The 25401-nt window shown below is 41.2% G+C and overlaps 1 protein-coding gene across 1 annotated transcript in view; it reads right to left on the bottom strand.

Moving 5' to 3' along the window:
• Nucleotides 1–25401, bottom strand: part of GBE1 (1,4-alpha-glucan branching enzyme 1) — a 120474-nt gene that overhangs the window by 66245 nt on the left and 28828 nt on the right. Inside the window, exon 3 of the mRNA XM_048494064.1 lies at nt 11095–11264. Within this exon, the coding sequence (XP_048350021.1) occupies nt 11095–11264 (170 nt within the window). The remainder of the gene's footprint in view (nt 1–11094; nt 11265–25401) is intronic.

The following is a 25401-nucleotide window of genomic DNA, read 5'->3' as shown; positions in this document are numbered from 1 at the left end:
TGTGATCCATGCAACGGTCATCTCCAGATTAGACTATTGTAACTCGCTCTACGCGGGCCTTCCCTTGCGTTTGATCCGGAGATTGAAGCTGGTCCAGCATGCAGCGGCACGCCTGCTTGCAGGTAGCGCCACCTGGCTACATATTCAACCTATGCGCCAACTGCACTGGCTCCGGTGGAATTCGGATCATCTTCAAGGTGCTGGTATTGACCTTTAAAGGTATGCAGCGGCCTGGGACCATCGTATCTTGAGACGCATCACCCCATCGCCCCTGCGGCCTCTCCGATTGGTTGAGGCCAATTTACTCAGTGGTCCCTGGCCTTGTGGTGATGCAGCCTCCACGAGATTGGCCAGAGCCTTCACGGCTCTGGCCCGATATAAGGCAGCTCTCCCTCCAGTTGTCGGGCCTCGCGGAGCTTGGGTGAAGTTCCGCAGGGCCTGTAAGGCGGAGCTGTTCCGCGGGCCTTTGGAGGAACCGGCTGTTGATGGTGCCCCCATCCCTGGCCGACTCTGACATCTGGGCCAACTGTCATCCTAGACTTCGCCATTTCCTCCCTTTTGGAGGGAGGGAATTTTAGAATAGAATATTGGATGTTTTCCAATAGTAGACTACTGAGCATCATCTATTTTATTGTAATTTATTATATCTGCTAGGAATGTTTTATGGTTGCCGCTGCTTTTAAATGTTTTAATTGCTTATATTGTTTTCTTTTCTGTTGTACACCGCCCAGAGCCCTCCGGGGAAAGGGCGGTATAAAAGTTTAAATAATACATAAATAAATAAATAAATAATATTAATTAAAGACATAAATAGCAGAGTAGGGTGTTTTTTTTAAGTCTTAGGGGTTTGAAGCCCACTTTCTCATGGGAAATATTGCTAGATCCATCTGAAATGAACATCACTTTTTCCATTCCCTTAGGTTCTTTATTCTATTATTTTCCTCTAGAGAATGAATCACTTTCTTTGATGATGAAAAGGAGGAATAGTGCAACCGACAGTTTTTCATTCAGAAAACTAAAATGTTCATTTCAAAACCTTACAAACAATTTTAATAGAATCTGAAAACAGGTATTGGTGACACAATATATTTAACTAGCAGTAAGGCCCATTGTGGGGGGAAATGCAATATGATTTGGAAAGGGCAGGCAAGCAAACACTTCCCCTGCATTAGGCTTTATTCCTTCTTTACCCACCTCCCCCCCCCCACTTGGCTGGGGGTTGGTGGGGGTTGGGCTGGCCACAGCAGCACTCCTCCAACCAGAATCTTTGTACCACAGACATGTCATCACCAGAGGAGAGCAGCAGGGATTTGGCAGCGTGTCAGGCTGCTGGGCACTTGTCTTTCTGGTGAGTCTGCAACTGGAGGACTTGGGTTTTGGAGAGTGGGAGAGGGCAGGCAGAAGTCTGGGGAGGCTTCTGCTGGGGCAGTGACTGGCCTGCCAGCCCCTACCCTCCTTCCTACTTAGTCGCAGGCAGGGCAAGGTACTTTTGCCCCTTTCTGTCTTGCCAGAGCTCGAGCGTAGCCTGACCACCACTGAAGGGACTGGAGCTCACTGCCGTCTCTTGTGGCTGACAGTCATCACTTCCCCTGGCCCCTTCTCTCCTGGCTGGGTATTGGTGGGGGCTAGGTTGGTCACAGCAGTGCTCCTCCACCCAGCATCTTTGTCCCCAGTTGCCCTGTCACCAGAGGTGAGCATCAGGGGTTTCGTGTAGCGTCAGGCAGCTGGGCTCTTGTCTCATCAAGGAGTAAGTGGGTGGGGAGAAAGCAGGCAGGGGTCTGGGGCGGCTTCTGCTGGGCCCAGAGAGAGAATATCTTACCACTGGTGTCCGGCTGGGCCTGGCTTAGTCTTTGGGAGGTGGGAGAGAGCAGGCAGGGTACTGGGAACCAATCATCATGCAGGATTCACTTCCACAGCTGGTAGTGAGCCATGTGCATGGATTGGTGAGAAGCTGTAGATTCATTCCATCCCTTAGTCAACTGTGTATAAGGATATTTTAAGACCACTGGCATGCTTTGCATAAGCAGAACCTGCCCAAATCCACTCTTCTAGACATGACAGTGGAAGTACAGAAGCCATGTTCACTTTTGCCTCCAGGAAAAGTAGAAAGAGGAACATATGCAATTGAAAAAAGTCTACACATATACAATATGGCAGGCTAGGATTAAAGTTCAATCTCAGATCAGAAATCTGAGATGAATTGACTATACAAGTATATTGTATAAACACAGAGCACAGAAAGGTGGTACATTTTCCTTTCACCATCAGTGTTATACTAAATCCTGAGTGTCCTTTCAAAGAAAGTAATGTATTTTTGGTAAGCTCTGTGCAAGGCAAACATACTGTATACTACCAAAGTAGGCTGACAGACCCATGCCATGTTAGGGGATGCCACAGATGGCACAGGAAAGAACTGATATGAGAGCAAGACACTGTTCCACATTAAAAAACCAGATATTCTCAAGCCTTTGGGACTCCTTTTTAGTGTCAAAGTATGCATGGTTTGCAGTTTATACTTTTCAAGTTGCTTATAATGTCCCAGTGTCTGCACAGGTCAACAGATCTTCATTTGCTCCTTCCAATGTGATAAAACCAGTGTTCTGAGCCAATCTTTACTTATTCTAATTTATATCCATCTCAGCACTGATCTGCATCCATCACAACCATCTCCGCTCTAATTTGAATCTATCACAGTCATTAATCTATATTCAGGAAATAGTTCAAAGCATTCTTTTGCATTCCAATGGTTCATCACATCCCTATCTTCTCCTTTGTGCAAACCCCAGAAAAGTAAACAACTCTTTGTCTCTCCTTAGCTGCCAGCTTACCTCATACCATCTCAGACTCATGTTGGGTTATAAATATTAGTCTTTTGGCCATTCAGAGTGTGTGTGTTTGGATCCACGCATACAACCCCACTTGTATATGGATTGCTTTTCCTTTTGCTCCAGAAAATGTTGGCTGTTTCTCTTTTCAGCCTGCCTTCAATGGACCTCTCCTCTACTAGGCTGGTAAATATCACCCATCTCTGAAATCCCTGTCCCACTGCTTCTCTTTTACTCTTGAATGTCTTTTAAGTGAATCTATACATAATCAACCAACTACAATTTTGGGCTTTTACTTATTTTATTAATAAAATCTTATTTGCTTCACAACTACCTCTTTATTTAAAAGTTTTCACCTGTACCATCCCAGTATATACAGGCTATCGATTCCAATTACCTTCCTCTTGCTGTGTCTACACAGCTAATTTCCCCATCTAAAAGCAGTGACAGCCTATTTAGGGTTACATTGGGAGTAATTAACCAGAGACCAGACTTTATCTTTAGACAACATGGCTCTAGAAATGGTACAGTCTTTTTCTCCCATCTATGGATAATGAAACTTCTTACTTCGAGTTTCCATTTGTTTTAAAACCAGGTCATGTTGGCGTCCACAGCAGTGGGTGCACCTCTAATAGTTTTTAAAATGTGACTAGAACTTGACTCAACATCTGTTCAGACAACAACAGCACCACCAAGATCAGCACACACAATGATGTATTTTGTTTTAAATCATAATGGACACAGTAAATGCGTTTCATCCAAAAGGCATTTTTTTGGCACCTGGACATTTTTGAAAATGCTATGCTCTTTTTGAAAACCAAATCAATTAAGATGCTAAATAAGATCACCTGAATTAGAATATGTCAACCAGCTACTGAATGAAAATAAATACACATCAGGTTCTTACAGCTATTCATACCTCTGCCATATATTTATTTTATATATCTAATTTCAGCTACCAAAACCCAATACTGCTTTTGTTTTATTAAGCTTTACAATGTTAACCTTTTGTGATCAGAGGGCATCATATTGATTTCTGCCTCTAACCTGCAGACATTTGTTTATTTCACTTCTAGTCCACTTTTCTCCTTTAATGTGAGCAGCAGTGGCGTAGGAGGTTAAGAGCTCGTGTATCTAATCTGGAGGAACCGGGTTTAATTCCCAGCTCTGCCGTCTGAGCTGGGGAGGCTTATCTGGGGAATTCAGATTAGCCTGTACACTCCCACACACGCCAGCTGGGTGACCTTGGGCTAGTCACAGCTTCTCGGAGCTCTCTCAGCCCCACCTACCTCACAGGGTGTTTGTTGTGAGGGGGGAAGGGCAGGGAGATTGTAAACCCCTTTCAGTCTCCTACAGGAGAGAAAGGGGGATATAAATCCAAACTCTTCTTCTTCTCTTCTTCTTCTTCTTCTTCTTCTTCTTCTTCTTCTTCTAATGGAAACCCAAAGCAGCTTACCTGGTTCTCCTGTGTTCGATTTTATCTTCACAACAAACCAGTGAGGTAGATTACGCTACAGATGTGTCACTGGTCCAAGATCCACTCAGCTAGCTTCCATGACAGAGTGGAGATTTGAACCAGGGTCTCCCAGACTCTAGTCTAACAGTGTTGTCATGTTCGTAAGTTTCAGTGAATACACATACAATATACACTGTGCACTTTTTTATCTTTTTACATATGTTAAATAATCATGTAACATTCAGTACATTTACAAATGTGTCATTCAAACCACACATTTATCCAGGTTCTGGTCCCTGGCTTTATTTGTAGAGTGAACACATGTTGGCTCCTTCTGATCCACAATGAACACACACATTCCGCATCTACCTATGTGTTCACTGGAACTTGTGAACAGTGTTTCTATGTCACACAATTCAGAATATGATTCCCTGCATGAACTTCCCTTGTAATTCATCCCCACACTGAATCATTGTTACACTTGCAATTCTTTTCTTTGTTCTTAAAATATCAATGTTTATTTATTTGACTCCAAAACAAACCACAGTCCACTTTTAGTGAACAATTATTGTCCATCTGCTTTCATCTTTTCCCTCTCTCTCTATTTTTCTAATTTTTAATAGCATGTTTCAGATATGTGAAATTTCTGAAACTTTTGTTGTCATGAAAAAATTACCCCGGCAGCCAGGGGAGGGGGGACCAGAAATTGAGGGGAAAATGTATCTTCATTTTCCACAAGAAAAATTGTTCTGCATAGTATAGTAATTAAGAGCAGTGGACTCTAATCTGAGAACCAGGTTCAATTCCCTACTCCTCCTCATGAAGCCTGCTGGGTTCTCTCAAAACTCTTTCAGCTCACTCAAAGGCAGGCAATGGCAAATCAGCTCTGAATGCCTGTTGCCTTGAAAACCTTACAAGATTGTAATAAATCAGCTGTGACTTGATGGCACATACAAATACCCCGAACATTTGACAAATACTTATAAACTGCTATACCCTGTGCAGCCATAGCACATATACCTATTTTTTTCTCCAATCTGAAAGGTGGAGAAATAAAAACTGAAGGCAGAAAACTAATTCTGTGGTAAACCAAGAAAAGTTTATTATTTGAGCAGAAGAACTCACACAGTCACAATAGATAGGACTATCAGCTTTTGGGGATATTAACACTGAAAACTCCAAACGCTTTAAGAATATATTATCATTAAATATTAGGACAAATATAATATTTGTCATGAAAATAATGTCATTTAAACCCCTCCTGGCTTATTAAAGCATGCCGGGAGGAGATGCGACCCCACCTGTTGGATATCATCAATAGCTCCCTTGAGCAAGGAGTTTTCCAAGGTGGGTTGAAGGAGGCAGTGGTCCGTCCACTCTTAAAAAGACCGTCGTTAGATCCTAGTGATCCGGCCAATTACCGCCCTGTCTCGAACCTTTCGTTTCTGGGGAAGGTAATTGAGAGAGTGGTGTTGGAGCAGCTTCAGGGTTTTCTGGAGGACACATCGGCCTTCGATCCCTTCCAGTCCAGCTTCCGTGCTGGGCATGGGACGGCTAGGCCGCGGGGTGGAGGCGGGGGCTTTTCAGCAGCCGCTGTGGGAGGGGGTCTCATTGGCACCAACCCCCTCAGTCCGCAGCCTGGGGGTCCACCTGGATTCATCTCTTTCAATGGAGACCCAGGTGGCCCATGTAACCCGGGTTGCGTTTTTCCATCTCCGTCAGGCCCGGCGACTGGCCCCCTTCCTCTCCCAGGCGGACCTGGCCACTGTGATCCATGCAACAGATCCAGATTGGACTATTGGATGGATCCAGATTGGACTATTGCAACTCACTCTACGCGGGCCTTCCCTTGCGGCTGATCCAGAAATTGAAATTGGTCCAGCATGCAGCGGCTCGTCTGCTCACGGGAGGTGCCATCAGAGATCACATCATGCCCGTGTTGCACCGCTTGCACTGGCTCCCAATTGAGTCCGGATCGTCTTCAAGGTGTTGGTATTAACCTTTAAGGCCTTACGTGGTCTGGGACCCTTGTACCCTCTGAGACCCGTCTGGCCCCATATGTCCCGTCGGTCTCTGCGCTCAGAAGAGGCCAATTTGCTGGAGATCCCCGTCCCCTCCATGATGCAGCTGGCCTCCACTAGGGCCAGGGCTTTTACGGCCCTGGCCCCTGCCTGGTGGAATGCTCTCCCTCCAGCTGTCCGGGCCCTGCAGGACCTTAATGAATTCCGCAGGGCCTGTAAGACTGAGCTATTCCACCGGGCCTTTGGGGAGGCCAGCCGCTGATATCCATGCCCGCTAACATCAATTAAGGCCCGCTGTTCCCCCTCTTAGAGGGGTTTAGCAGTCGGACGCCATCTGTATTTAAAATGGTTGCAATAATTTGAGCGCTGCTTTTAACTTTTAACCTCTACTTTGTATGATTTTATTTATCTACTTGTTTGCTGTTATTGTTGTGAACCGCCCTGAGCCCTCCAGGGGAGGGCGGTATATAAGTGGAATTATAAATAAATAAAATAAATAAAAAGAAATTCTCAAAATTGTTATACATATATCTACAGTACATATTGGAATTGTTACTATTGATAACTAAAGATTGTTTTAAATTTAAAAAATCGTACCACACCTTTTGAGTAACACCTTGCCTTTGATTTCACTTACTCCGAAATGGGAGCTATTTCAGTATTTTCCAAAGTTTACCAATTTTTTACACAGGAAAAATTAAGTGAGTCTTCAGATTTTTTTTTTCATATTGTAAATTTGAAATGAGTGGAAAGTTGTATAAGATAATATTTTCCAGACCTTCGCATCTCTAGGCCAGGGTTCACATGTGCCCACCAATGTCTTTTCTGGCAATACCTTTTTCTGGCTGGCTCCGCCTCCCACAGCAGCTATTTTGTGGCAGACATTTGGTTGTTGCGCCCACCATGCTGTGTTAGAAGTTCAAATGTGCCCACAGGATCAAAAAAGTAGGGGGATCCCTGTTCAAGACTGTTTACCCCCAACATCTAGAATTTATTTCTTTGTTTGATATACCAGTGCTGGTGGCTGATTTTGCAAAAGAGACAGGGTTACAGATATTCAGGCCCAACTTAACACAAATGTAACTTACTGGGATACAGATACAGTTATTTTATATACTCAGTATACTGTGTCACAGTGGTAAGAATGCCAACAACTGCCAGACTACTTTGGACTTTAAAAACTGTGACTTTTTTCACCACTTCCCTAATCTTTCATTTTATATGATAATCTCTGTCTGCAACTTCCAAATAATCATGTAAGATTATGAATGTGAATCATCAACCAGTGTGTGTCATATTATGTCATAACACTTTCCCATGAACTGTTTGGAGACAAAGAAAGATCCGAACATGCCTAAGAAAATAGCAGTTAAATCATTTTTCCTCCTCTGTTCCTCCCTCTTCTTTCTCCTGCCAAAGATTCTGAGAGTGCTGATTGGCCATTGTTGGGTCTACTTCCAAACCATCAGGGTATAAATGGGATGCACAGATATGAAAGTGGAAATGGATCTGGCTTTGTCCAATGTAGTACATCATAACTACATACCACTCATCTACAAAATGTATTACAATGGAATCCAGAGATACTCCAGTCTAAGACTTAAATGGGCTCAGACTGGAGTAATTCTGTTCTGGATTGCACTGCTAGCCACATAAATGGATAATCCATTTGGAGTATATTTACACAGCACATTTTCCCTGGCGATGTCTCTGAGTCAGCTGGAGAAGTGTGTTCCTAAATTTTGTTCTTCCCAAGCATGTAAGTGGTCTTACTACCAAAGAGATGTGCTTCCTTTATCCCAGCAGATGAGGTGAGGGAATGCTTGATTTAGCCACAGAGCGTTCTTATTAACACACCCCTTTTATCTGCTAGAGAAGTGAAATCAGGAACTTATTTTTAGTTTGTCACCAAAACCTACAAAGAAGGCTTGGAAAATTAGGACACCTGATAAAGATTTGACAAAGTAAACAGGTAGAAAGAGGAGGGTTATCAGTATTTTCCACTGAGCTTACAAGAGAATAGCCTCATTTGAACTAATCTTTCAGAATAGGACAATGGCCAGTATGATTGTAGAAGAAAGGAAAAACTATTATTGCACTTCCATAGCTTAAGAACTTGCAGGAAACTAAAATGCATTTCCTTTTCTCAACCACAATCAAAGTCTCAAACTAACATCTCGAGAATTATGATTCTTTTACAGTCATGGTCTATGCTTAGGGTTGTCAGGCTGACAACTGGCAAAGGTAGAAGAACTTACTGGCAGGAACATTAAGCCTAGACATGGTAATATCATTTTTGGCATGTCACTGGTGATATGGGGATGCTCCGGTATTTGGAGATGAATAAGAACATAAGAACATAAGAACAAGCCAGCTGGATCAGACCAAAGTCCATCTAGTCCAGCTCTCTGCTACTCGCAGTGGCCCACCAGGTGCCTTTGGGAGCTCACATGTAGGATGTGAACGCAGTGGCCTTCTGCGGCTGTTGCTCCCGATCACCTGGTCTGTTAAGGCATTTGCAATCTCAGATCAAAGAGGATCAAGATTGGTAGCCATAAATCAACTTCTCCTCCATAAATCTGTCCAAGCCCCTTTTAAAGCTATCCAGGTTAGTGGCCATCACCACCTCCTGTGGCAGCATATTCCAAACACCAATCACACGTTGCGTGAAGAAGTGTTTCCTTTTATGAGTCCTAATTCTTCCCCCCAGCATTTTCAATGAATGCCCCCTGGTTCTAGTATTGTGAGAAAGAGAGAAAAATGTCTCTCTGTCAACATTTTCTACCCCATGCATAATTTTGTAGACTTCAATCATATCCCCCCTCAGATGCTTCCTCTCCAAACTAAAGAGTCCCAAACGCTGCAGCTTCTCCTCATAGGGAAGGTGCTCCAGTCCCTCAATCATCCTTGTTGCCCTTCTCTGCACTTTTTCTATCTCCTCAATATCCTTTTTTGAGATGCGGCGACCAGAACTGGACACAGTTACTCCAAGTCTTGCGTCGCACCACTGCTTTATATAAGGGCATGACAATCTTTGCAGTTTTATTATCAATTCCTTTCCTAATTATCCCCAGCATAGAGTTTGCCTTTTTCACAGCTGCCATGCATTGAGTTGACATTCCCATGGAACTATCAACTAAGGCACCTAAATCCCTTTCGTGGTCTGTGACTGATAGCACTGACCCCTGTAGCGTGTATGTGAAGTTTGGATTTTTTGCCCCTATGTGCATCACTTTACATTTTGCTACATTGAACTGCATTTGCCATTTCTGAGCCCACTCATCTAATTTATCAAGGTCCGCTTGGAGCTCTTCGCAATCCTTTGTGGTTCTCACCACCCTACATAATTTGGTATCATCTGCAAACTTGGCCACCACGCTACCCACCCCTACTTCCAGGTCATTTATGAATAGGTTAAAGAGCACTGGTCCCAAAACGGATCCTTGGGGGACACCACTCCCGACATCTCTCCATTGTGAGAACTTCCCATTTACACCCACTCTTTGTTTCCTGTTTCTCAACCAGTTTTTAATCCATAGGAGGACTTCCCCTCTTATTCCTTCATTGCTGAGTTTTCTCAACAGTCTCTGGTGAGGAACTTTGTCAAATTACAAATTATTCTACAGTAGAAGTCATTTTTACTATAGAGATTTTGCCCAAATACCAGAGCATCCTTGCATTGCCAGTGACGTAATGACATCATCATGTGCAAAGGTCTGTTATGATAAAATGTGCAAATCGGTATGTTCACTATTTAATTATTATTCAAGAAACCTGTTGGAAAATATATCAGAAATAATTCTGTCATGTGATCGGTTTGGTCTATTAACCATTTCATATAGGAAGTGTTCTCCTTTGCATTATGGTTATATCACTATAACTCCCTTTACAGTTACTAATTATTTGGTTCCTATAAAAATCCCCCCCAAAATGTTTAATTTTTCTACCAAGATGTATTTCACTTCCAAAAGCTGAATATACGGGAGGTTTAAAGATATTCCCTGGACTGAAAGAAGCTGTTCCTGGGTGCCTGAAGCTACTGAGACCATCTTATATGAGTTGCTACGCTGTCCTTTACTTACAGTAGTTAGGCATAATATACTGGGATCTCATACACTCTGCTGTTTTGTGCTCCACTAATTATATTATTTTGAAAATGTAATTTTCAAATTATGTGGGCCAGCTAAAAGCTGTAGCCAGAGTTGTTGCACATATTTTTAAATGACCTGGGTATGTTTTTGTTTTATTTATAATTCTACGAGTCTCTGATTGAAGGGATTGAAACTGAAATAAAATTTTACAGAATGACATGATGAAATCATTTTTGCTGTGCACCAGAAGTGGCATCACTGTATTGCTGACAACATAGGCCAAGGCCTAGTTTTCCTTGTGGTAATTCCCCGCCCCATCAGCTGATTGGTGTCAAAGGGAGGAACCCTGGAGTAGGTGATCCCCCCCACCCTGAGCCCTCCGGGGGAGGGCAGTATATAAATTAAATTTAACATAACATAACATAACCCCTTGTAGAGGCCTGGCAAGCCTATCTATTCTACATACAGGACTGTGCCATATACTATTTTAACTAGAGGGCATTCAAGTTTTTCCCACTCAGTATACAAGTTTCTAAGTAGGATTTTAAGATTACAGTGAATTCCTAGCTACTCAAAAGTTTACACTTAGATTTATCATTTATCTAAAGAAATTAATATAATAACTAGAATTATGAAAACATAATGAAGTTGCAGATCCATTGTGGGAATAAGACATAATTTATACATTGAATAATACTTACTGAAATCACCAGTGAGAAACACTGCTTCTGCCCCAGGAGCCCATTCCTTACAGAGGAGTCCTCCATCCACAAACCTGTGGACGCCAAATGTCTGGTAACTCCTTGTGAACTTGTTAATACCACCTTCATTGTCTTCAATGTTCTTCCAAATGTGGTAAAAGGCAGCATACCTTTGAAAAAAAGAACACATTTGAGGAAACTATTGCTGAATGATACCTTACATAAGAATACCAAAAACATAATCTAGCAAATCCAAAGAAATTGAAAGAAAGTAGATTTTAGAACAAAACTTCCTTTTGTTATTCTTACACATTTCTATTACAATATGTATATTCTAATTAATTCTTTGGCTAACCATATGCATAGTAGAAATAAGGCTTAAAAAAACAACTCACTGAAAGTTAGCCATTTCTGCAACACTTTAATTTTATTTATTTATTTGATTTGTTAATCATCCCTCCCATATTTGGCTCGGAGCGATGGACAATCAACAGTATAATACATAAAAGCTGTTTCAACTAGAACCCATAATTTAAAAATGAAACAGTACCCAAATGATAAGATAAAATAACTTACAGAGTCCATAAAATCAGAAGTTAGTAAACCGGATTACACTAAAAGCTGTAAAAACTGAGCAGAGAAGAAAACCTAACTATGGGCTAAGAAAACACATAGCCTTAGGGGAGACTGGTAGTCAAAGATCGGCCTCAATGAAATGCCTGGCAGAAAAGTTCCATTTTGCAGGCCCTGTGGAACTCTGTGAAATCCCACACGGCTCTGATCTCCTCTGGGAGACTTTCTACCAGCAAGGGGCCAAGGCCAAAAAGCCCCTGGCCCACGTTGAGGCCAAACGGACCTCTTGTGGGCCAGGGGTAATAAGGAGTCCCTTGGCTCCAGATCTTACTGTCCGCTGGGGATTGTAACGGAAGAAGCTGTACCATCTTTTCCTCAGATTAGAAATTTCAAATGACTCTGGAATCAATTTTATTGTATCGGCAATGCATTGACACAAAACATGAGAAAGTGAGTAAGATTATTATGCTAAAACAAGTGGGGCCCAAAACATTCTACACTTTTCTTAAGGAACATTTTTTTCTTCAAAAAACAAAAGATAAAGCATGGCATTTCCATTGTAAGACACTCAATTCCATCTAGTTTAAAAGGGTCATTTGTTCAAAGGAAACATCAATCATAGTGACAACTAAGATATTACACCTTGGGGAAAATGCCACTTCTGAGGAGCAGTCCCAGGTTTATTTAAAGAAAGAGTCACTTTATACATCATATTAAGAGGCTCCCTAGATTTCATTTATTGGTTATTTCAATTGATTATATTACCTTCTACCTGCAAGGTTAAGCTTTCATTCCAGAGACCAATATTTACCTCACAGCCAATAAAAATAATATCAGAAGAAGAAAAGCCTCAGGTTAGCAAAGATGTTCATATAATTTACACCTGGGAAATTTTCTTATGGGTATCGTGTATCAAAATTGGTGAATGATTTTTGTAACCTCTACCGTCAGATTCTCTTATTATGCAAAGCACATTCTCCTTCTCTTACAAGAGTCTCCAAATATCAAGTTGCCTTCTCAACAAACGTGTAAGACAGCTGATAGAATTTAAAGCTTGTTACAAATTCATTTGAATGCATAACATATGTTGAACAAGAGAGATAAAAAAAATTGGAAAAAGAAATTTAAAAATACAGCAAGAAAGCAACTTAGTGCACCTACCCTTCTGCCTGTGTTTGCAAAGTAAGAAGGTGTATGGGGGAGAAACATCCCCTGCTTCCACAGCACAATATATTGTCAGCTTGCTTTTCACTATCACTAAAATATATGTAAACCTGTGGATCTGGCCATCTGTTGGAGTTTGGTGGAAAGAGTATTTTGTCCCTGAGAAGGAGCTGCAAGAGAGTCCTGAGGGGGGAAAGAGAGTTTCAAGAAGAGAAAGTTCCAAGAAGGTAAATGAGACACCAATGTGACATCCTTATGGTGCAGTCCAGGAACACTCTGGTATTAGGGCAAAATATCATGGTAGCAGCTGTTTTTACCATAGAAATCCAGTCACTAGTAAACACAGTCCGAATAGTCAGTACACACATTTCAGTGGAATTTGGCCTGGGAAAGTGTGTCACTGTGGCAATAAAGAGGGGCAAGAACACTGAGAGTAATGGCATAGAAATGCCTGGCCAACTCATCAAGTGCAACAAAGAGGCAGCTTATAAATACCTGGGCATTTTACAGCTGGATAACATCAAGCTTGGACCAGTGAAGACTGTGATCAGCAGAGAATACACCCAAAGAGTCAGGAAAATTTTGAAATCTACATTAAACAGCGGGAATACCACCAAGGTCATAAACACTTGGGTCATACCCGTCATCAGGTACACTGCGGGAATCATCAACTGGACACAGACTGAGTTGGATGCATTGGATAGAAAAACTCAGAGGCTTATGACAATGCACCATGCCTTACACCCATGCAGTGATACTGATAGATTATACCTTCCCCAGAGATCTGGTGGCAGAGGCTTACTGCAAGTACAGCAAACAATGGAAGAAGAGAAAAATGCATTGGCCAATTATGTGAATGAAAGTCAAGAACAGGCATTGATTGAGGTGAAGAACAGACATTTGCTGAACACGAAAAAAACAAACAAGAATACAGAAAAAATATGATTAAAACGAGGATCGAAAGCTGGCACAACAAAACTCTGCACGGCCAATTTCTGGAGAAGATCAAGGACAAGGTGGACAATGAAAAGACCTGGCTGTGGTTAACAGCTGGAAGTCTGAAAAAGGAAACTGAATCCCTGATTTTAGCCACTCAAGAGCAAGCCATTAGAACAAATTTGATCAAGGCCAGAATTGAAAAATCCTCAGATGATGCAAAGTGTAGATTGTACAAAGAAGCTGATGAAACTGTAGATCATGTCCTCAGCTGCTGCAAAAAGATTGCCCAGACTGAGTACAGAGACACAACTCAGAGTCCAAGATGATCCACTGGAATTTATGCAAGCATTACAACATAAGAACAGCTAAGAACTGGTGAGAACATTGTCCAGAGAAAGTAATGGAAAATGAGAAGGTCAAGATCCTGTGGGACTTTCGAATCCAAATGGTCAAAGTGTTGAAACACAATACACCGGACATCACTGTGATCGAGGACAAGAAAGTGACCATTATCGACATAGCAGTACCAGGTGACTGCAGGATCACTGAAAAAACAAAAAGAAAGTCACTAGATACCACGGTTTGAAAATCGAGCTTCAACATCTATGGCACAAACCAGCTGAGGTTGTCCCAGTGGTAATCGGCACACTGGGCGCCATCCTGAAGACACTAGGGCAACACATCTTTGAATTGACAAAATTAACATCTGTCTAATTCAGAAGGCAGCCCAGCCCTGACATAAGACCAGTTCCCTTGCAATAAATTAACTGGTTCATGTAGCCCAGAATCCTATTTTCCCACATGGGCAAACCAGATGTCTCCTGGAGAGCTACGAGAGCAATGTACAGAGGCTAAAGACTTCCCAATAACTGGAATTCAAAGATGTCTGATTGTAGAGATTTCATGCAGCCATTGTGTCTAAATCTTGTTACAGGTACTGAGGGATGGCTGGGATTTCTGGGATGGGAACAGAGATTTTCTTTAATTAAATACTGCTGTCTATCCATGTGGATGGGTGTGGGTGTTTGTGCACACACATACATATTGAGTGCAGATTGCTTGAGGTTGAAAAGAGATGTGGGTTAAAGAAGTAGTAGTGAAAAAAACGGGGGAGATCATTACAAATGGGGATAAGGCAAACTTTACTATGGGGATAAGGCAAACCCATGGGAAGGAAAGTAAAAGGTATAAAAGAGCTTCTGATTCAGAAGCAGTTTGCCTCTGAATACCAGTTACCAGAGCTATTACCTTTTTACCTTGCTTGTGAGACTGACTACTACTGGAAACAGCACTAAGAGCCTAGGGCAACACAGTTCTTCTTACATTAGGGTTGATCTCTGTAAAGGCTTTTATAGTACAGTCCAATGAACAACTAATCCAGTCTAAGCCTATTGAAATAAATTAAGTTGTCTTTTTTATGCTTCTATTTTGTTTTAGTTTGTTCCATGTTCAAACACTAAAAATTTTGTAATCTTTCCTTGAATCTGTGGAACTAAGAAATAAACCTCTAATAAATAGATTCAGCAGGTTACAGAGCAAAACCCTCATTTTGTGACCTCCCAAATGTTTATTTTTAATACTTACCATCAAATTCAGAGTTCCTGTATACTTTTATATTACTGTAATAACAGTTTCCAAGAAAATGCAAGTGACTTGAAAGTTTATGCTGTCTTCTTTGAGTAACAGTTCTCTAAACATACATGCTAGAGTTAAGAATCTCAGAACTTTATTTAGAAAAATGATGATTACATTAATTTAATGGAAACTGTGTTAACAGCAAATGATTTATTCCCTCCCCCACACTTCACTAGAACCTACTGCTTACAAGTTCCAAGATTCTATTCCTTTTCTGCACTTCAAATAAATTCCTGTGCAGAAGGGTATTTTAAAAAACCAAAAAACCTACACCCCTCCCCCAAATAAATTAATGCAGGGAACAATAGCCTAATTTGAGAAGAAAGCTGTTGAAATACAAAGAGACGGATTTCTTTCTAGAAATCAGTAGACTAAGACTCTGTTAGCTCATGCTTCATATTACACAAGAGAAAATAAACTGAAAGGTCAGTCGAACAGTTACAGCATTGCCCTTTTCCAAGGTAATCAGCAGAGCATGTAGCAAAGACGTGAACACAAGCGTGACTGGAAAGACAGTCACTGATAAAGAGGCACACTGCCAAAACTATGTGGGACAAAATACTATATTCCCAATGCCAGCTGAAGAGTGTGGCAAGCTACAGGACTTCCTTGAGTAATTCTGATTTATTGCTTTAATTTGAAATTTTGTTCTTGTTAAACATTCAGGTTTTCGTACTGGCAAAAGATACCAGAATCTTTAATGCTGACCATTAATCACATCCATAGGTGAAATACGAGAGAGCAGTATAGCTTATTAATTTGTTTGCAACGATAAAAACAAGTCATTCATTACAATTAATTCAGTAGGGTTGACTAGTATGTGCTAAAACAAACATGTGGTCTCCTTCTGTAATTTAGGATCATTTAGACAAAGAGCTGTATCATAAGCCTCTTTACACTTTTTTAAACAACTGCTTAGCTATCTCTCTTTACTAGTTATGTACTGCTAGCATCTTTCAATCAGTCTAGCTAAGCACATTAAAGATTAATGTTTATAAAGAGAACAAAATTAAGTTTCAGACATCCCTTTTAAGTGGTTTGTTTACTAGAAGTTATTTTAAAAGGGATCTTGTTCTCATCATGTCAATTCCCATTTGATACCACTGTCAGCTATTTTGTGTATCAAGGTCAAGTGTGGAAAAATACCAACTCGATGAGTCCCATAGCAGCTGTGCTGACAATTCTGAAGCCTGAATCAAAACCCAGGCTAACAGTGCAGTCCTAAACAGAATTATACAATGCTAAGCCCTTTGATTTCAATGGTGGTCCACATTGTAAAACCTCTGATATTCTAGACAATTTAAGCTTTACACCCATATGCTGTCATTCTTTTAACTGAAATGCTACCAAAAAAACCCCAACAACTATAACAGCCCTAGAAACCTCAGACATTAAACTGTGTATGTAAAATATAATAGTTGGTCTGTGATACCATGCCAAAATAACACAATGGAAACACAATATGACCATCATTTCAAGAACCCCCGCACATTGCAAAAGGTGCAAAGGTTCTCTTTGCAATTTTGCTGTGGCAGACCCTGTGAAGAGGGAACAATATTTTGAGCATGGGTATGTTCAAAACCCAGTTTGGTAGAAGCCTGCTCAAATGAAATCATAACTAGATGCAAGCAGCCATATGTACCAATCAACAAGCCAGTATTACAGAAAACAGCCTACTCCATGTTTGCCCAAGGAACTTCTTGTCCACTTTTCACCTTCTCTATTTAGTTTTCTGGAAGACTGTAAACAATACTTTTAAAATACACAGGGTTTTACTAGGGTTGCTATTAGAGTTGCCAGCTCTGGGTTAAGAAATACCTGGAGATTTGGGGGGCAGAGGGACTCTTTTTTTGAATGAGACTTTCTTCACCATGCTTATAAAAGCATTACTTTATTAAATTTTGGAGGGTACATTAAAACTGCTTTTGGAATCGTAAAAGATTTAGGTAGGTGAGATGCATTCACCTGGTGCACACAAAACCTTCAGCGAAGTAAAGGTTAATCCTCCTAACCGCTGATTGGAATGCAGAGGAAAACAGAAAAAAAAGGTGGGAGGAGCTGACAGTTCTCAATTAGAAGGGAGTTAGCAGCCAAAGAGCTGGGAGGTAAGGAAGAATTTAGCTGTGACAGGTGGAAATATATTAATTTATTTTAGAGATCCCGAAGGGGAGAAGTTAATACTGAAAGGCAAGTGGGTTCAAGGAGGGTAAAGAAGAGGGTTTTGATAAGGAGTGGGATGTCAAAACATCTCAGTGAAGCTCATGATTTGAGATACTTCCAGGGTGAAGCTACACTCTAGCAGAACCAAGAATTTCAGTGTGGCCTTTTTGTACTGTTCTCTCAGAGGTACAGATTATATGAGGTATGAAAATGCCATACCTAAGCGGTCTGGCAGAGAGTCTCAGACACTGCTGTTCAGTATTGATATTTGAGGTTGATACACTTGCCTCAGCTAAGGAAGAGCAAACAAATTGTAACAAATCTGTATAAAGTTACTTAAGTTATACCTTCTTAGACAGTCCCATCCAAATTCAGTGGTAGCGGGGCATGGCACCGATGCAGTGCCACCCATTGCTTCCATGGAAGATTGCAAGGAGCATGAGGAGGATGGACCAGTTAAAAAAAGTCTTCCCACCATGGAGAAGTCCCCACTGGGATTAATGGACTTACACCACTTTTTGGTGGCATAGGTCCAATGTCCAAGTTGCCTGCAGAATGCCAGTAAAAGCTGGGAGGGAGTCAACAATGTTGACTCCTCCCCTAGCCATGCCAAATAGGGCTCCTACTATGCCAGCAGCACCAGAGCCCCTAAAACGCTGGCATGGCATCCAACGCTGCCTCTCAGCACCAGGGAGAACTGCGGTGGCTACAAGCCAACAAAATCAGCCCTCTGCCACGGTAAGTGTCCCAGGGAGGGCAAATATGTCAGTGCAGCTGTGTGCCATACCCACAAGCAGATTTACACCCCCCTTTTGGATGGGGCCATAAATGTTAAAAGGGAACTGAAAGAAAACCCCTTTACTATTTATAATGTCTGCAGAATAAACCTCTAAATTCTGTTTAGTTTATGATTGTTTCTTGATGGTGGCCTTTTATAACCTTACTTACACAAAAAGGGAACTAGTGTGACTGAAATCCCTAAGAAAGAAATCAGTAGGAAGTAGTTAATTATTCCGAGGACTTCCTCACTCCTCTCCTATTCAGAAAAGGGAGTAGGGAAATTTATTACAGTTGGCAGTTCCATTGCACCAGCTACACTAATGCCAGCTTGTTACTTTGAGGTACTCCACAAGTACAAAGAAACCAGACAGACAGATGACCAAACCCAGCTTTGGTGTAACATATGAGGGTTACTACACTCCTTAGATACTTTCTTCACAGGGATATCAGTGTATAAGGAGCCTTTCTCAATGTACTCTGCACAAGCTCCTATACATTATTCTAAATATTTTCAAAATTCGTAATGCTTGCTTATTAAGGTAAAGCAGCTACTAATACTTGGGAGTATTTAATTTATTCCATTATGGTAGTGAGTGGTTTCAAACTCTTCTGTCCTTAGGAGAGACTGTCACAGCTACAATCTCCAGAGTTCTATAAAAAGCTAACAGAATCATTGATTTTAGATTTATGTCCTCAGTTGCCAGGCATGTCAAGGAGAGATCTATTAAGCATTATTTAAAGCACCACAATCATTAGAATAAGGTCATATTAATGTCAGGCACAACCCATTTTTTAAAAGGCTTTGGAAATTTAACCCAGTTTTTATTGAACTACCACCTATCAGAGAACTCAAAAGATATTTTTTGCCAACAAAACAGCTGTTATTTTAGCTAGAGAACATTATTCTAATGTCCCTTAATTGGAAACAACACCCTCTACAATGTTATTGTGTACTCCAATCCCTTATCTTATGACTCTTCCAACTATTTAATATTTCTTTATATAAAACATTTTTATGCTGCCTTGCTACTCAATCAGAATTTTCTACATCGTGCTATGTGTCAGGGGTTCCCAACCTTGTACCCTGGGCACCATGGCACCTGCTAATGGAGGGGGGGGGGTGTTTTTAGGAAGTAGGTGGGGCCAGGTAGGACTTTTGCCAAGCAAGGCTTCTGACTAGCTGTGCAATTTTTAAAAAAATATTATTTTGTTGCGTCATGCCTACCATGCTGTCATTAACCAGCCCCTGGGCATTAACCGGGCACTGAAGAATGTGATATAGAGCCTGAAGACATGGTGCATTCAGAGCTGGCTCCTCAGAAGGAAATATAAGAAGCAGAGCCAGTTCCACACCCTTCCTTGCTAGCTCAGGCAAAGCCTGATGCCGCAAAGCTGGGAGAGCCTTCAGGAATTCTCAGAAGAGCCAAGTAACGAGCCAGTTGCTCAAAGGAGGCAAAGACAGAGACTACAGCTGCAGAGTCAAAATAGAAGTGCTCGCATTGCTGCAAGGTATAGCAGAAGGCTCTGCCACATGGAGGCATCTGAGGAAGACTGAGCTCTTGCTGGAACCCAGGCTCATTAGGCTTTCTATATAAACCCTGCCTTGGGCTTGACTCTGCCTAGATCAGTGATGGTGAACCTTTTCAAGACCAAGTGCCCAGATTGCAACCCAAAACCCACTTATTTATCGCAAAATGCCAATGCAGCAGTTTAACCTGAATAACCCCCTCAAGCAGGGGCCAGCCTGCTGTAGCCTCCAGCAAGTCCTACATGTGCCGCTCTGTGGCTCTCTAGCATCTCTGCTGATTCTGCCCCACCTCCCGGGCAGCAGCCAAATGGAGCACAGGCACCAGGCCTGCAAGCCTAGTCCTCCCTGCTCGCTGAGGTGCATGCACATCAAGTCCAGCGGCCCAAGCCAGCCTAGATGTGTGGGGGGCAACTCTCCCCCACATGAAGAACTCTGTGCGCGCATGCCCACAGAGAGGGCTCTGAGTGCCACCTCTGGCACCTGTGCCATAAGTTCGCCACCACTGGCCTAGATGCAACAAGTGTTTAATATCACAGCTGCCAGTTCTTTAGCTGTTGGTTGGCTTTTCATTACAATTTGAGCCTCATCTAGAGGCCTAGGACGCTGTAATGTATCGCTGTAGTATTCATTCAGATCCCATCAGGGCTGCCTTCTGAATCTGACCAATGTTGATTTTGTGTTTCAAGTGCCACACTAGTGTTTTCGGAATGGTGCCCAGAGTGCCGATTACCACTCAGATGACCTCAGCTGGTTTGTGCCATAGTCACTGTATGTCCATTTTCAAATTGTGGTATTTAGTGACCTTCTTATGTTCTTTTTCATGACCATGCTATCACCAGATACCGCTATGTCAATGATGGTCACTTTCTTCTCCTCAATCACTGTGATGTCTGGTGTATTATGTGCCAATATTTTGTCCATTTGGATTCGAAAGTTCTACAGGATCTTGACATTCTCATTTTCTATTACTTTCTCTGGACAATGTTCCCACCAGTTTTTAGTTGTTCTTATGTCATAATTCTTCCATAAATTCCAGTGGATCATCTTGACCACTGAGTTGTGCAACTGTTTGTACTCAATCTGGGCGATGTTTTTACAGCAGCAGAGTGCATGATCTACAGTTTCATCAGCTTCCTTGAACAAACTTCACTTTGCATCATCTGAAGATGTTTTTGCTTCTGGCCTTGATCATATTTGTCCTAATTGCCTACTGTGGAGTGGCTAAAATCAGTGATTCAGTTTCCTTTTTCAGAGTTGTTGTTGTTGTTGTTGTTGTTGTTGTTGTTGTTATTATTATTGTTGTTGTTGTTGTTGTTGTTGTTATTATTATTTCAATTTATTTCCTGCCCTTTACAACAGTCCCAGGGTAGGTTACAATTAAGTCAAAAATTCTGGAACATATAAACATTCACCACTATTCATCTAGAAAACACAGTCTGGATGTTTATTATCCAGCTTTAGATAACAAGATATAAGACAATTATCCCTTAAAGTTGGGAGGGAGAGCAGTAGGCAAGGCAGATGTGTGGCCTCCTATGTTTCCATACTACGGCCAATACCATAATAATCCCAAAGATCCCATCATACAATCAGAAGAAGAAAATGTCTGCCAATATATGTTTTTAATTACACTATGAAATGCTAACTTCTAAATTTATCATGAACAACATCAAAAGGAAAGGGTGTTTTTTTAAGTTACACATGTTCCTACTCACAATTTAATTTTGTTAACAAGGGAACAAAACATTGCCTACAAATTAATTGAGGACTCTCAAAGATTCGCTACTGAATGTTCCCCCTATCCCCAAGATTAGTTCAGAATAAACATAGCAGACTAGAGTGTACCATTACATTCAAAAGGGTTTGATGGTATCCTGAAAGCCAAAAGAATAAAAGCTCAAGTCATCATTAAGAGTGTGAAAGCAAATTTACAGTATGAAGTAGACATATTTAATAATCTCTAATGTGAAAGACGAGTTGTCAGTGGAGACTCAGACACATCAGCATCTACTAGAACACTCCTGCACATTGTTGGTTCAGTTTGTCAAACTTCCAGAATCACTTAGATGTAACTGAGAGGCAGCTGACCCTTGTTCAGCAGTGAAGCTTTCTGTAATTGCAACTTAAAATAGTCTTCTTCAGGGACCTAGCAGAAATTTCATGACAGAAGTGGTCATGACTCCAATAAAAGCAACTGCCATTTCAGGGTCTGCTTATGACCACCAAGCAGAGGGACAAGATGTACTTGTATGGCAGAAGGCATGCTTTGAATATAGATCCCAGGCTGAATTCTCCACTTCAGAAGAATCACATATAGCAAAACTATGAAAGACCTCTGCTTTGGCTTTTGGAGGGTCATGAGTAGGCAATAATGGAGCAGATGGACCAATGGTATAATATGCTGCAGGACAATCTCATATTTATTTAGATATTTGCATTCTGAGGACATATAAATACTTCTTTGTGGGGGAGGAGTGGAATCTCAGGAAGCAGCATGGCATTCATGGGCACCACACTGAGGACCCCTGAACTACATCATCATGGTGATGACAAATCATCATGCATGACATATTGCCTTCCTATTTGTAAAAGCAGACAGATTTAAGTCTTGTAAAAATAGATCTGTTTGAGTGATTCAGCTGTTGTATCTTTTAAGATTTTTGTAGTCCCAGGCAAATGTAGGCATGTGTTCCAAACAAAGGCCAACACAGTACAAACAAAACTAATAGTTTTGACAGGCAGAGAAGCTTAGCCATACGTCTAACTCTGGCATATTAGAACCCTTCTCCCAATCACACCTATGACCATTGCCTCCTGCTTTTGTGTTCATCTCGAGCATCTGGCTTTCTCAACTGCAAAAAAGCGATGTAAACAGGTTGGCACTAAGTCCATCCTGCAAAAAGTAGCTATTTTGTATCCTCTTGAGGAATGGTGGATTTGACCATACTTTGTTCTCCACATTTTCAAAAATTCCAAATGAATATCAATACAAATAAAAACCTTGCTGTAGCCACTGATGATCATCAAGTGAAAACCATATATATCAGTGGCATGTTTGGCAGCAGAACCTGCATTTAATCAAATGGCTAAATTCCAAATGTAAACACACACCTTAAGTTCTATTAAATATCAGCACTATCTTTTAAAAAGAGAAGTTAAAATCCCCCCCAAAAAATAAATACAGCATCCGTGCAAGCACCATAACTTAAAAAAAATCTAAATGCTGACTGAAATCTCATGCTACATTGTGAAATCTTAGCCCTCATACAAAATCACTAAGACTGTGCAATTTCCTTCGGACCCTTTTCAGTGCATCTGGTAAAGATTGTCCCCTCCACAAATGCATTGAAAAACTATAATAAGCCCATCACCAAGTTTGACAACGCACCAAGGCTAGTGTTGTTGTATGAGTTTGACTAGCAACCCCAAAATGGCAGGCAGACTTGCAGAAGTTATTTGGGAGTTGCTGAACGATTGTGAATGCCAGGAGAGGATGGTAGTGAAACCAGAAGCCAGAGCAAGAGACAACAGCATAAGCCATGAGAGGCAGACAGCATAAGGAGGGGAAAGGACAGGGGGCTGAGGGAAACAGCAAGTAAATCCCAAGAAAAGGAAAACAAAGGAGCAAAGGTACATTGAAAAAATAGGAAGAATAGATGTACAAAGAAATACAATGGGGACAAGGGGAAAGTTCTGATGGATCTGCCAAGTGTTTTTAATGTTTCTGCATTGTACCAAGTGATTATTCAACAGATGTTTAGTTATTTGAATAGCTAACTTCATTACTATTTGAAGAAAAAAACAACCAGGTGTCTTTAAACAGTATTCTGTCCAAATTTATACTAAAAATCCAAGAAATAAAAATTCAGTTGCTCTGTAATGATCCATAACCGGGTAACAGGGTTGTTGTAACCCAGCCAGAAGTCAACATTCTTCCTGCACCTCTGCTTTCAAGGACAAGGTTCTTAGGGTTAGGGTTTTCATTATCCACTAATAAATTTGCTTCTGTTCTTCGCAGTAACATTTTCCAAAAAAGTTCAGAAGTGAATTTTCTTTTTCCCGCTATCCATTTTTGGAAGTCATACAAAGGATGTATTACTGTTATTAGTACATTTATATCACATGACAATGGCCTAACTTGGATGATGTAGGCTAGCCTGATCTCATCAGACCTCGGAACCTAAGCAGGGTTGGCACTGGTTAATATTTGGATGGGAGACCACCAAGGAAATCCAGGGTCACTATACAGAAGCAGGCAATGGAAAGCCACCTATGAATTTCTCTTGGCTTGAAAAATCTATGGGATCGCCATGAGTTGGCTACAATTTGATAACACTTTCCATCACCACATGAAAATAAAGCAATCATACTTTTTATACTCCTGTAGTTTTAAAATTTTGACAATGTGTCAAAAAATTAGTCTATCTAAGCACTTCTGTCACCCTAGATTCACGCATGCTCATATTGCCCATATAGTTTATGAAGCACATGAAATTAGTCAAATGAAACAAATCTTTGCTGTAATTAAAAGATTAACTGTATTTAAACTCTAATAGGCAGAGTAACTGATATTTAAAAGGCACATTAATGCATTCTTTACCACGCTTTAATAAAACCCAAGATCAATGACCTATGCTTTTAAATTACAGAAAATAGTCAATGAGTGGGTGTCTACCCAGTAATTTTACATTTAAACTTCCTGCAAATTTACTATAATGGATCTGGCCTAAAATGGCTGTAGCCAGGCTTATAAGAAGCAAATGTTAACGCTCTTTAACAGAAGTTTCCTCAATGGGGGTCACTCATTTGAAGACAGGCCACTGATACCTTTGCTAAAGCACCCACAGAAGTTTAGAGAAAGTGATTCCTCCAAACTGAAAGGAGGAAACAGGTGCAGATGTTCAAGGTAACCTCAGGCCTGAGACCAGAAGAGAGAATGAAAGAAGCAGAGGCCTGAGACTGGAACAGAGAATGACAGAAGCAGGAGGAGATCACTCTAGCTGTGGAACTTTGGAATTACATGATCTCTCCCTGCACACTCAGTGGATCTGTTGACCTGTAAGGTCTCTTAGCCTCCTATTGTACCTTTGACAATAAATACATTTCCAGCAGGAGCAGATTGAGAAGTGAAAAGAGCCATAGAACTAAAGAAATGGTCCTTAATTGGGTTGCCAATTCCAGGTTGTGAAATTCCTAGGGATACTGGGTGGAGCCTGGGGACAGTGGAGTTTGGAGAAGACCTTCAACAGCGTATATCACCATAGAGTCCACCCACCAAAGTAGCCATTTTCTCCAGGAGAATAAATTTCTGTAATCTGAAATTCAGTTTTAATGTTGAGAGATCTCCAGGCCACACCTGAGGATTGACAGCCTAAATCTACTGTGCTACAAGCCTGAACTGCAGAGTCATTCACCTCAGTGTAGTCGACAATTGACATTAACTCACCATTAATTCACCATATAGTGAGTGGACACAAACTACCAAGTGGCCTCTGAGGCTTGGGAAGAGTTGCTGGGGTTTGGCTCTG

Source organism: Sphaerodactylus townsendi, linkage group LG04 (assembly GCF_021028975.2).
Source record: "Sphaerodactylus townsendi isolate TG3544 linkage group LG04, MPM_Stown_v2.3, whole genome shotgun sequence".
Lineage (NCBI taxonomy): Eukaryota > Metazoa > Chordata > Lepidosauria > Squamata > Sphaerodactylidae > Sphaerodactylus > Sphaerodactylus townsendi.
Note: the sequence above shows the minus strand (reverse complement) of the source record. Positions and strands in the feature narration are given on the sequence as shown.